The sequence below is a fragment of the Nansenia antarctica genome (assembly GCF_963989245.1).
Source record: "Nansenia antarctica genome assembly, chromosome: 1".
In the NCBI taxonomy this organism is placed as follows: Eukaryota; Metazoa; Chordata; class Actinopteri; order Argentiniformes; family Microstomatidae; genus Nansenia; species Nansenia antarctica.
This window is the reverse complement of record NC_137674.1, coordinates 74,061,623-74,075,048: the sequence shown is the minus strand read 5'-3', so window position 1 is coordinate 74,075,048 and position 13,426 is coordinate 74,061,623. Positions and strand designations below refer to the sequence as shown.

Here is a 13,426-nt window from a genome sequence, read left to right as displayed (position 1 = left end):
AGAGGGCTGTGGATAGGATGTTGTTGTTTGAGGACGTTAAATGGATCAGTGATTGTCTTTGAATGAGTTTTTTTTTCCCTGTGCCCGATGGATCTGTAGTTACTGCTGTTACAGCAGGACGGTGTTCACTGTCTGCCAACCATTCTGAGCTCACAAGAAGCTTTATTGCTTGCTTTTTAACTGTAGCTTATCTACTATAGGCTACAGTTTGGTAGCCCTGTTTTTATTTGTGTACGTAACTCAGGTTTGAGAGTCGATGATACCGAAGACTCAGTGGTCTGTATTCTGTAACCTGTGGAAAAGTTGTGTATGCTGTCTGCCTTGTAACTGTGGTCTATGTTGTGTCAATGTATGGTAAACCAAATGAAACGAATCAACCATTTGGTGTAGATATGATAATGAAATTATTATTTTTTTGCAGAGAATGAAGAGCTATTTATAAATTGTTCATCCTCAAAATACTGTATGTTTTATTCTTGCACATACTTTGGGTACTTTGTGGGTTCTCACCTTTAGGGCCAGTTTACAACTGTAGGCCTGTGTTGATCAATTCTGTTTGGTTTAATTATGTCTTCACACTATGCAAAGTGCAATTCTGTTCGGTTTAATTATGTCTTCACGTGCTGTGTATGTATATATATATATCTATATGTTCATGCTTCTTATGTAATTTGAAAATAAAGTTAAGAGTAAAATCTACATTTTATACAAATTAGTGTTATTTTGTGTTCATGTTATCGTTTTAAACATGTTGGTTTGGAGTGTGAATATAAAACTGTACTGAATGAGTCATCACTCAAGTTTTACCTTTCCTCATTATTGATAGTTCTTCAACACTTTATATTCACTGTAAGTTCCTTAGCATCGGCCCACACTGCATTGCAAAACATGGGAAATTCCGTCCCTTTGTATGTTTCACTTTCAGATCACACACACAAGTAAATATGATAGAATCATAAAGGCTTCTATGAAACTGTGTGTCTGTTTAACCAGTGAAATACTCACACAATTAGAAATGAATATGTATTTCCTCCTTATGAAACACCATTCCTTATGTTTGCTAGTGACCTTTCATCCTTTACCTCAGGAATGAAGAAGTAAATGCATTTCCTGGAGTGTTGCAGGTTTGGCAACCTTTAACAACGGCAGGAAAAGGTGCAACTTCCCTGTTGGTTTTACTGTAAGCCTACGACTCAATCACTAATTTACAAATGTGAACATGGGTCTCATTGAAACAGCAACACACTGCAAAGGTAATCTAGGGATTTTAAACTATCAGTCCACTCATAAACCTTAAGAAACAGCCCTAGTCGATACTCCACTATGCGAAACAATAGTGAAAATGTTGACAGTCAAGTTTGTTATCTTTTTTGTTCAAACAATGCTGTCAAGTCAAGCGACTCGAGTAATTATCGTATTACACTACTGCCTCCCAGTGGTACAAAGATGAACGGCAGCGAACCGTGATGTCCGATAGGGGCACGTCCTACTTATTTGTTTCTTTATGTTGCAAGCAAAAACAAAAAATATTGCAAGCCAAAAATTAACACAAAGTCAAGTCTAGTCAACGCTTCCCTCTCATGAGGAGTTTTCCCTGAAACCCTGAAAACTGCAGTTATCAAGCCTTTACTAAAAAAGAACAGCCTAGAACCATTTGTACGGAATAACTACAGACCCATATCAAACCTACATATCAAAAAATAAGGGCAGGACAGAGTGGACTCTTTTAAGACAGGCCTAAAAACCGTTTTATTCAAAAGGCCTTTGACTGCTGAACCTATGTTAATTCTTGTGATTTATTTTGTTTGTTTTTTTACTATGTTTTTAACATTATGTTTTTAGGTTGTTTGTTTTTAACTTATTATGTTTTAGGTTGTTTTTGTTTTAACTTATGTTTTTACGGTTGTTAGCACTCTGAGAGTCTTTTTGAATTAGAAGTGCAATACAAATTAAATGCATTATTATTATTATTATTATTATTATTAAACCTTTCCAGAAAAGATAATTGAAATAGCTGCTCACGAACAACTTAGCAATTATTTGACCCTGAATGATCTCTTTGATGGCTTTCAATCAGGCTTTCGCCCCCTACATAGCACTGAAACGGTTCTTATAAGGTCCTTAATGACATTCGTGTAAACACTGACTCCAGAAAAATCTCAGTTTTAGTACTAGACCTTAGCGCTGCCTTTGACACTTTTTATTTTCTTACTATCAATCCTGCCTTTTCTGTATTTCTTTTGATGTTATATGTAAAGCACTTTGAATTGCCCCTGTTGTATGAAATGTGCTATACAAATAAACTTGCCTTGCCTTGCCTAGTCTTTTATCAATGTAGTCAAGCAATTCTCAAGTCCTCAGATTTGCGACTCGAGTGCCCCATCTCTGCTAGCAGCACACACATACAGACTATTTTCATCCAGTAGTTCATCATTTCAATTATCAAAACGAGAATTGCCACAATTGTCCAAAAGAAGCACCCGTACCTCACATCCCAGGAAAGTAGACGTGTGGACGTTTCCTGTTACGCAGCCAATGAGATGTCTCGTAGCGTGCTGAGTCTGCTCGTGTTGTTTATGGCTGGAGCTCTGGAGCTACCCTCAGCCTGACGACCATCACCGGGCTTCGTGACTCTCTCCTGGGAACATGTCGAGTCGTGCTCTTCGGAGGTTGAAAGGGAAACAGCGGGGGCAGGAGGCCCTGGACCTCGGGGAGGAGCAGGAGGAGCAGCCTGAGGAGGAGGAGGAGGAGGAGGAGGACCTGGACGGAGCTGTCCTGCAGCCGGCCAAGAAGAGCAGCAGCCGGAAAGCAAAGAAGAACAAGACTCAGAAAAACCTCAGCAACATTTACGAACTGGTAGGATGCCAATGTGTCAGGGCATTGTTGTTATAACCTACAATACATGATCCACTACAACCTGACACGTACTGCTAAGCCACCCTTCTGTCACAGTGACATAGTCACCATTACCTGGCATGCTAGCAAAGTTGAGTGTGTTAGTAGCCGCCTGGCAGACTACAACATCATCAGTAGGCTGGTTGTTGTTGTGTACTACTAACTGACAGCCTTGCCAGAATGTGATCCACATCCCCATTACCATCGTTGGTTAGTGCCTCCTGCCAGTGTGGATGCCCGTGTTGGCATTCATCTCATTCATGTTGCCATCCACTATGCCCCATAACGATTATGAAAGGTTCTGTGGTAGCTGTGGGCTTCCTCACCAACGTTGTCTCCTCTGCATGCATAGATTGGTGATGTGGAGAACGAAGCAGAGAGAACTACGAGTGACGAGGACACGGACACGTTGAAGCCACCAGGCCAGGATGGGGAGGAGGACAAGGAGAAGAGTGACAGCGGAGAGACGGAGAAGAAGGTTGCACAACAGGAGACAGGGGCTGCCCAGGTGAGATACAGGGAAGGAGAGAGGAGCTTCACCTCATTTGGGGTCTTATATTGATCTGGTCGTGTATTATCTCACCTCTTTAAGTGCTGCTTGATTGTGTTTCTTTCTCTCAATTCTTAGCCTGACTCAGGAGACAAAGTTAAAAAGAAGAAGAAGAAGAAGAAGAAAAAGAACACTTCAGGAGACACACAGGTGAAGGAATGAATCTGCTGGTGGATTATTATTGTGAGCCCACTAGGGTTGGCCGGTATCGAATTTTGGACACCGGTAAACCGTGGTTTATTGTATCAGGATTGTATCATTATTATTTTCACATGACGACAAAAATGCGAATGTTCCAGTTTTATTCTATGAACAACATCAGAAACAGAATAGCAAACGTTAACAACATTAACAACATCTATAAATCTACAAATATAAAGTTTTGGTGCAAATACGGGGGGTGGGTAGCCTATAGTCCTAAATAAAAATTGTGCACAAGGACATGACATTCATTCTCTGGCGTCTGTCAACCAAACGGAATGAAATTAACAACAAATCTATGGGCTTATACTATAGCATCCTGTAGGCTTAACAAATAATAACAAAAGAACAATAAATAATAAAAACGGCAGTAACGAAAAAGGGCATAAAAGCGTATCCTACAGACTGCAACATTAGGCTATTCTTCAAGCCTATTCTAGGTTTTTCACCAGGAAACAAGCATTACTTTTTCAGGCTTCAACAGGGCACGTAACGGCCTTACAATGTTACCTGTTGTGCTGAACACCTGCTCTGATGGTGAGCTTGTGCCACACGTGTGCAAGTACATTCAGGCCACCATCAGTGGAGAGCGGCTGGCTCCATGTGATCTCCACCAGAGATGGGGATCTTCGTCTCTGTCAATCACAGGATCGCGACAATAGGCAGTCATCTCTGCTCACTCCTCTTTGCCTGTCACCTTCTTCATGCAAATCTTACACACAGCCTCGCTTGCGCTCACAATATATTTTTAGAATTCTCCGTTCTGAGGAGAACCTGTCGCATGACAGATTTTTTTGACAGGTTATTTATTTGACAAAGTTTACAAAAAGTTCTGTCATCACTTTCATAGCTCTGTCAACCACACAGACAATGGAGCTGGACAAACACTCTTAAGGCATTTATTATATATAGCAATTTATGACAGTATTGACAAATACCATTGTCATCCCTAGAGCTCACCGTGACAAACCACTAACATGCTTTCCCCAATAGGCGACCTCTATAAATGTACTGTACTGTACTGTACCTAGCATGCTAAAAACAATATCCAGATCACTCTGATGAAGGTCTATACCACCTGAACTCGCTTTTGCAGTGTTTGTTTGACTCGTGTGTGGTCCTCAGGTAGCGGGGGATGATATTGATGCATTGCTGGAGACGATAGAGCAGTCCAACGGTCTGACCCTGCAGAATGACGGCTGTGGGACGTCAGACAACAGGCCTGTACTGTACGTGGAGCACAGGTGAGTGAGCACGGAACCATAAGAGGAGGGTAATGAACAGGATCATGGGAGTGATTCAGTCAGAGCTTTAGGGGCTGTGTTGAAGGGTAGAGGAAATGGGGACACTGTTATTTGTAAACAGACACAAAAAGATGTGGCCGGTAAACCATTCGGAACGCGTACTTACTCTCTATTTTTGGAAATGTTCAGGAGCCTTTATTGTGGTAGTTTAATGCATAGGCTGATTTTTTTTTAATCGCTCACCTGTTGCGGTAGATCCTGCCTTGATTGAGGACCCAGGGCGAAGGCTGGTTTGGTGCTTATTTCCTTAAAGGGCACCACTTGTTTGCAAACTACCAAGCCTACCAAGGCAGCACCCCTCTTCGGTTTCTACTGCTGTGTAACTTGTGGAGGAATTGCAGTTGTTTATCATTAATACAGTTAATATCGCTGATACTGTAGTATCGAGTTTTTGAGCTTGAGGAGTGAGTTTGGCATCTTAGCTCGGTTACAGGAACAATCGTGTGTTTATTGGCTGCTTGACAGAATTCACTGAACCGTCTTCCCTGCTTGTGCTTGTCAGGAACCTGAATCCAGAGACTGAGTTAAAGAGATACTTTGGAGCACGAGCGGTTCTAGGGGACCAAAGGTAAGATCTGTTGTTTGGTATAACCCCTCAGAGAGTTTCTCTCCTCTCATTGTTTGGGTTAAGCCTAGGTTTTCTGGCAATCTGGGTGTACATCATAAATACATGTTCTTCTATGTGTGCGTGTGCGTGTGTGTGTGTGTGTGCGTGTGCGTGTGCGTGTTGGTTGTTCCTTTCCCAGACCTCGGCAAAGACAGAGGCAGTTCCATCGCAGCACCTGGATGACCGTTCCTAAAGACAGCTGGCCGCGCTTCAGCCGCCCCGGTGAGACATCCAGACAAACATCCGCTTATTTCTCCTAACATTTAACAGGGCGCTCCTGTAAGATAATGAGACAATAACGTCTCATCACTAAACACAACATTGTCTTCTGGACATACTGTCCTCCTATCCTGAGGATGACAGGATAAACAAAGCTCATGGCTCAAGGATCAAGGGTCCCAGCAACTGAGTACAGCCCCAAGGTGTCTGTTATAAAAATATGAACTTGATGTAGTCAGCCTCCATTCGATGGGTGTCACTAGTATTCACATCTCTTTGTGGCAACAGAGACTAGATAAAGTGTTCTAGCTGGCGCCTGTGTGTTATAGCTATAAGGCAGGGGTCGGCAATAGGCGGCCCGTGGGCCATTGCTGGCCCGTCACCAATAATATTTGGCCCAGCAGATTATTTTGAGAATCCCCTTTTTTTCTTTTTTCTTTTTTTTCTTTTTTTTTACAATATTGGACCGACAGTCCCACACCACGCCTATAATGTCCGAATAGAGAATCGACCTCCACCCGAATAATGCGTATTGTACTTTTATTCATGTTGAGAGTGAATGACACAGGGACAGACAATCAGGCAGCGAAGCGCACTGACGCTGAACCCCTCAGAGTGAATCAAAAGTAGGTGGACAAGGCGTGGTGCTGAAATAGCGTGTGTGGTTTGAAAAAAACAACATCAGCTCATTAAATCATTCAAACGTAATGTTTACGTATGTGACTGCAACACACATATGAACAGTAACAAAGCAAATTCTGTTTAATTTTCTGAAAAACATTGACAACAAAATCGGCGCAAAAGTGGTGGTAGGCCTATGCTCCTGAAACGACAGAGCAAACGCGCTATTAGGGATAATAAGTACAATGAGCCATAAGCCATTCATTCAAAATATACAAAATACAATTAGGTTATTAAATACAATAACGACAGGCCTGGTACTCACGTAATGTGAAAAGTGGCATCTCTCATCGGTCAGTATTTGCTTGATATCTGGTGATATTGACGTCACTTTAATCCGCGGTTGTTTTGAAAATTAATAATATTCTTGATTTGATTATTGATAATAGTGATAACTTGAGTGTTTTCAAAGGGACATTTAGGCAGGTTTGTAATAACGGACACTGTATTTCAAATTAATTAGAGAGAGTCTCAACTATCGCAACTCTATAGTTTATGCACCGCCGCAACCTTCTTTCTACGATGCAACGATCTCCTGTAAGGGGTTCAGAGCTGTCTGGAGTTCCTCCTGGATTGACACAAAACTTTACTGAGGAGATTTCTGGACTAATTTGACAGTCCCACTATGCTTTCATACTCAGTGATTACTAATTAATAAGACCATTATGATAACGAGTCGACATGGATCCATGTTGAGATGTCCGCGAGACATGCAGAGATTGTTTGTTATTTGAAGGGTATACCGCCATCCGCAGGCAGTTTATTTGTTATTTTTTATGCATCAATCGATTCCTCTCGTGCGTCTTTATCACATTCATTGAGGAAAAGGACGACTCGCATGTATAGAAAGGGAACATTGTGAGCACGGAAAATGTGAGTCTCACAACGGCTTTGCATTGATGAAACGTAGGATGAACGTATAGTTCGCTGTCCATTCCTCTTTAAATGCCCTGTTTTCACCGTCAACTTTCCTCTTTAGACCTTTGGAGAGTGACATGATGTTTCTCTTGCTAGCAGGTTAAATGTTTAGCTAACTTCACCCGACACGCAAACAACCAATCCAATAATAATGTGACCTTGTCTGGGAGGAGGGGGGAATAATTATCTGAATAAAACTATGTTAAATAATTATTAGAATAAGTTAGGCTGCGATACATCGTCAGTCCACACATTTATTATTCAAAACTATGGAAAAGGGTGAAACTACGTTTCAATGTTGTTGAGAATCACAACACAAACTCGCTAGTCAAGCATAATACTGCAACGTAATGGATTGGACTACTACCTAGTTAACTATAACACTACTTTACATTGTTAGCAGGCTCACAAAACAAGCTGTGTTAGTTGACTAGCAATGTGTACAAGTATTAGAACGTGTCACATTTTTTTAACAATCAATTACTTAAATTAGCCTTTGATTATGTTCTGGCCCGCCATCTAGTGGCTCAAATTTTTTTGGGCCCGAGGCCAAACCTAATTGCCGACCCCTGCTATAAGGCGACAGTGTTATGCTGGAGGTAAACTTAATATGTTCACTGTACAAGAGCACATAATGGGGATTGAGGAGTGACAGCGTTTAGAAAAAATAGCTCACACCTCCCAATGTTTCGATTGGCTATGTGGTTAGCATATCGATTTTTCATGGCCGGTACGACTTTGTCAAATCATAGCTCGTTATAGAAAGTAGGCAAAACTATCTGTAGTAAAAAAAATGTCTCGTAACCTGTTCACTTGACATGTGGGGGGGGATCTTATCTATCGACGGTAGCTAGTTCTAGAAGACTAAACAAGCAGCTCCTTGTCTCAGATAGACTCAGATTTCATGGGTAGCTCTTTTAAGTGGAGAACAACAGGGTTGGTCAGAGTTAGAGAACAACCCTGGGGGGGTGGGGGGGGTGGGTGGGAAAGCGCATAACAGTCGCTCTGTGGACTTCGTGGGGACAACCCCACCAGCACAAGAGAGATACGTTAACAGCGCTGGCAGCCCTGAAGTCATGTGCAGGAACAGCTCGTGTTAGTATTAGTCACACCAGAGGACACGTCGTCCCTTTGAACTTGAGCCCCATGAGGCTCTAATAGAAAAGCTGCCCCCATCCAAGTATCATGAATCAAATGTGTTATATAGCCTTCCACACATTCCAGAGTCAAAGGCGCCGCCGCTGCCGTGCCGTTGCAAAGGCGCCGCTGTGCCGTTGACGCCTAAACCCACTGTTCAACTCGGCGTCTGTTTTACCAGTCCTGGTGCTCCTCAGGGGGAGGGTATCCTTAAACAAGGGTTTAATTGAGACGCTACAGGCCGTGTGCTGGGTTGACCTCTTCAGGAGAACATGTCACATCTAGGCCCGTAACAATTCAATTTTTTTCTGGACAATTAATTGTCTCGGAAATAATTGTCATTGACAATTCTAATTGTCACTGACCCCCAAATTGCTCCCAATGAGCGGGCTGACACCTTGCATGGTAGCTCGCCACCATTGGTGTGTGAATGTGTGTGTGAATGGGTGAATGAGAGGCCATTGTAATGCTCTTTGGAATAAGGCGCTATATAAGTGTAATCCATTTACCGTTTCACTGTTAACCAGATAATGTAATTCACCAGATAATGTAATAACACAGCAACCTATGAAGTAAACCATGCGTCTTTATTATCATAAAACGTATTTTGTCTCCCTTCACTTTCTTGTACAAATCTGGAATGGCAGTTTTGGAGATGTAAGTCTTACTAGGCAACTCGTATTGGCCATCAAAAGACTACAGTATGTCTTTAAATGCTGGCTTCTCCACTGTATTGAAACATTTATTAAGCACTTTGAGCTGCAACGTTTGCAGGAAAAGTGCTATACAAATAAAAGTTATTATTATTATATTGTTATTATTATTATTATTGAATGTCTGCATCTCTTTCGCGATGTAACGTGTCACTTTGTCAGTCAGGGCGCACCACTTGGAACTGTCCCGCTTATACTTTGTGCGTCTGCTCAACACCTCAGCCAGACCCAGTTGGGTTCACCCCTCTGATTTGGCTTGAATCCAAAGTGATCCCATAAGGGTGCAGTCGTGTTCCTTTTTTCAACAAGCCCCATCTCTCTACCGTGTATGCTTCTGTGTTTGCCGAATCCGGTGTGGACTTTTACAGCTTGAAAGCCGACTTGATGTAGGCTACAGTTTTTTTTTTTTTTAAATGCTTTGACCGCGGTTAAGAGAAAAAAACAAGATCACGTCAAATAATCGCCATTATTTCATAATTGTTACAGGCCTAGTCACATCTCTTCAGTAAATGGTCTGACCTATATAGCGCCTTATTCCAAAGCACTTTACAATGGCCTCTCATTCACCAACCAGTGGTGGCAAGCTACCATGCAAGGCGCCGGCCTGCTCATTGGTAGCAATTTGGTGTTCAGCGTCTTGCCCAAGGACACCTCAACATGTGGCCAGCCACAGCACATCCGAAATACCATAGAGAACACAACTCCCATTCCCTGTCCCGTCTTCAGCGGTGTCCAATCACTGTTTGTTGCTCCTCCTTATCGGCAGCCATGACACGTGTCTCCACAGGTATCTCCATGACGCTGCTGGAGTCCAGGGACGGCCTGCAGTACTTCACCTTCGAGCACAGCCGGGACTACCAGCAGGTCCAGTTCAAGTTCCTGGATGCTGTGGAGTCCATGGATCCCAACAACATTGTGGTAAGGTCGAGGGTTCGGGGGTTCGGGGGTGGGGGGGGGTCACTCAGTGGGGACAAATTGAGGCTAATCGATTAGAAGCTTGACTCATTAATAGTAATAATAATAATAATAATAATAATAATAATAATAATTTAAAAATAAATAATAATAATAATAATACAGAAAGATTTTTTTTTATTTTTTATAATGATCCATATATCAGGATATGTAAAGGATAGATGAGTGCTGCTCTGTAGTCTGTAGCAAATGCTTGTTTGTATTTTTACATGTTTTTTGTGAATTGGACGAATAAATGACCCCTGGGTTTCAGAGAATTTCACCGAATCCTACTTTCACATAATTTTACCTTCACAGAATTTAACTTTCACAGAAATAACCTTCACAGAAATATACTTTCACTGAAAATAACTTTCACAGAATCAACCTTCACAGAAATTACTTTCACTGAAATCTACCTTCACTGAAATCTACCTTCACAGAAATATACTTTCACAGAAATAAACCTTCACCAAATTCTACCTTCACCGAAATCCACCATCACAGAAAATAACCGTCACAGAAATATACTTTGGCAGGATAAAAACCTGGTATTGATGGATGCTGCTGCTTATCTACAGTGGGGAGAACAAGTACGGTATTTGATACACTGCTGATTTTGCACGTTTTCCCACTTAGAAAGAATGTAGAGGTCTGTAATTTTTATCATAGGTACACTTCAACTGTGAGAGACATAATCTAATCCAGAAAATCAAATTGTATGATTTTAAAGTAATTAATTTCCATTTTATTGCATGAAATAAGTATTTGATACATCAGAAAAACAGAACTTAATATTTGGTAAAGAAACCTTTGTTTGCAATTACAGAGATCAGACGTTTCCTGTAGTTCTTGACCAGGTTTGCACACACTGCAGCAGGGATTTGGGCCCACTCCTCCATACAGATCTTCTCCAGATCCTTCAGGTTTCGGGGCTGTTGCTGGGCAACACAGACTTTCAGCTCCCTCCAAAGATTTTCTATTGGGTTCAGGTCTGGAGACTGGCTAGGCCACTCCAGGACCTTGAGATGCTTCTTACGGAGCCACTCCTTAGTTGCCCTGGCTGTGTGTTTCGGGTCGTTGTCATGCTGGAAGACCCAGCCACGACCCATCTTCAATGCTCTTACTGAGGGAAGGAGGTTATTGGCCAAGATCTCGCGATACTTGGCCCCATCCATCCTCCCCTCAATACGGTGCATTCGTCCTGTCCCCTTTGCAGAAAAGCATCCCCAAAGAATGATGTTTCCACCTCTATGCTTCACGGTTGGGATGGTGTTCTTGGGGTTGTACTCATCCTTCTTCTTCCTCCAAACACGGCGAGTGGAGTTTATGCCAAAAAGCTCTATTTTGGTCTCATCAGACCACATGACCTTCTCCCATTCCTCTCTGGATCATCCAGATGATCATTGGCAAACCTCAGACGGGCCTGGACATGCGCTGGCTTGAGCAGGGGGACCTTGCGTGCGCTACAGGATTTTAATCCCTGACGGCGTAGTGTGTTACTGATAGTTTTCTTTGAGACTGTGGTCCCAGCTCTCTTCAGGTCATTGACCAGGTCCTGCCGTGTAGTTCTGGGCTGATCCCTCACCTTTCTTATGATCATTGATGCCCCACGAGGTGAGATCTTGCATGGAGCCCCAGACCGAGGGAGATTGACCGTCATCTTAAATTTCTTCCATTTTCTAATAATTGCGCCAACAGTTGTTGCCTTCTCACCAAGCTGCTTCCCTATTGTCCTGTAGCCCATCCCAGCCTTGTGCAGGTCTACAATTTTGTCCCTGATGTCCTTAGAAAGCTCTTTGGTCTTGCCCATTGTGGAGAGGTTGGGGTCTGATTGATTGAGTGTGTGGAGAGGTGTCTTTTATAAAGGTAACGAGTTCAAACGGGTGCAGTTAATACAGGTAATGAGTGGAGAATAGGAGGGCTTCTTAAAGAAAAACTAACAGGTCTGTGAGAGCCAGAATTATTACTGGTTGGTAGGTGATCAAATACTTATTTCATACAATAAAATGCAAATTAATTATTTAAAAGTCATACAATGTGATTTTCTGGATTTTTAGTTTTAGATTCCGTCTCTCACAGTTGAAGTGTACCTATGATAAAAAGTACAGACCTCTACATTCTTTCTTAGTGGGAAAACCTGCAAAATCAGCAGTGTATCAAATACTTGTTCTCCCCACTGTATATCTAGGACAGCTGATGTGCATGACTCGAGATCTGACCGCTCCTCTCTCCCTCTCCCTCTCCTCAGGCCCTGCTGCAGATTAACCCCTACCACATCGACTCTCTGCTGCAGCTCTCCGACGTCTGCCGCCTGCAGGAGGACCAGGAGATGGCCAGGGATCTCATCGGTGAGTTGGGAGTCATCTCAATCCTAGCGTCAAGGACCAGATCCACGTCTTACGCCGCGTGTCGTCGTTCTAGCAATGAAGCCTCTTCGCCTGAACTACTATCGTCCATGTGGCCGGAGTTGCGCATATCTGTGTAAAGACGATGGATCGGTAGGTTCGTAGGGTCCCTCCCAGTTCCGGTTGGTTAGTAGGGCCCACTCTCAGAGCTCCGATCGGTGAGTGTGGGATCCTCTCTGGGAGTTCTCTTATTCAAGCGTGCCGTGGCCTCTTCGGACCACGTGGAATCTAGTCTCAACTCGAAGACAGTGGTCCAAAATAAATGTCCAAAATGTAAGCGTGCAACCATGGTTTGATTAACCTTGGTTTGTTCTCTGGACAGTACATTGATGAATAGATTGATTGAGACGTTGACCCATACCACACAATGCTTTAATAATAATAATAATAATAACTTTTATTTGTATAGCGCTTTTCCTGCAAACGTTGCAGCTCAATGTGCTCCAATCATTATACAATCATAATTATTTTGTAATTTAAAGGCAATATTAAAAAGATGGGTTTTTAGTCTTGACTTGAACATATTTGCTTTAGTACTGTATGTCCTGCTGGTACCTTACAGTATGTAAGTAGCAATCATATTTATTTTATTTATTTATTATATTTTTATTTATTTATTTTTTTTCAAAAAACAAAAATCCCTTTCCTAACACCAGGGGAGCCACCCCTCCTAAATTGCGTTGTTTGGTACCTGTACTGTAGCACTGACAAATAAAGTCCATTCCATTTCATTCCATATATTTTTGCATACGATTTGACAGGCAAATGTAGTCAGATTTTGGTATATATTCTGGTAGTGTGGATGGCCGTATCTCAGATTCCTCAGATAATGTACTTAA

General features: G+C 42.3%; 1 protein-coding gene across 1 annotated transcript in view; it reads left to right on the top strand.

Annotated features, from left to right (window-relative positions):
* Positions 1 to 2,646: 2,646 nt before the first annotated feature.
* tcf25 (TCF25 ribosome quality control complex subunit) overlaps positions 2,647 to 13,426 on the top strand; it is a gene marked incomplete at its 5' end in the record, with an annotated part of 38,321 nt that continues 27,541 nt past the window's right edge. The window contains 8 exon segments of the mRNA XM_080547694.1: positions 2,647 to 2,856; positions 3,248 to 3,403; positions 3,524 to 3,595; positions 4,772 to 4,890; positions 5,453 to 5,518; positions 5,697 to 5,779; positions 10,013 to 10,143; positions 12,431 to 12,530. Of these exon segments, the coding sequence (XP_080403820.1) occupies positions 2,647 to 2,856; positions 3,248 to 3,403; positions 3,524 to 3,595; positions 4,772 to 4,890; positions 5,453 to 5,518; positions 5,697 to 5,779; positions 10,013 to 10,143; positions 12,431 to 12,530 (937 nt within the window).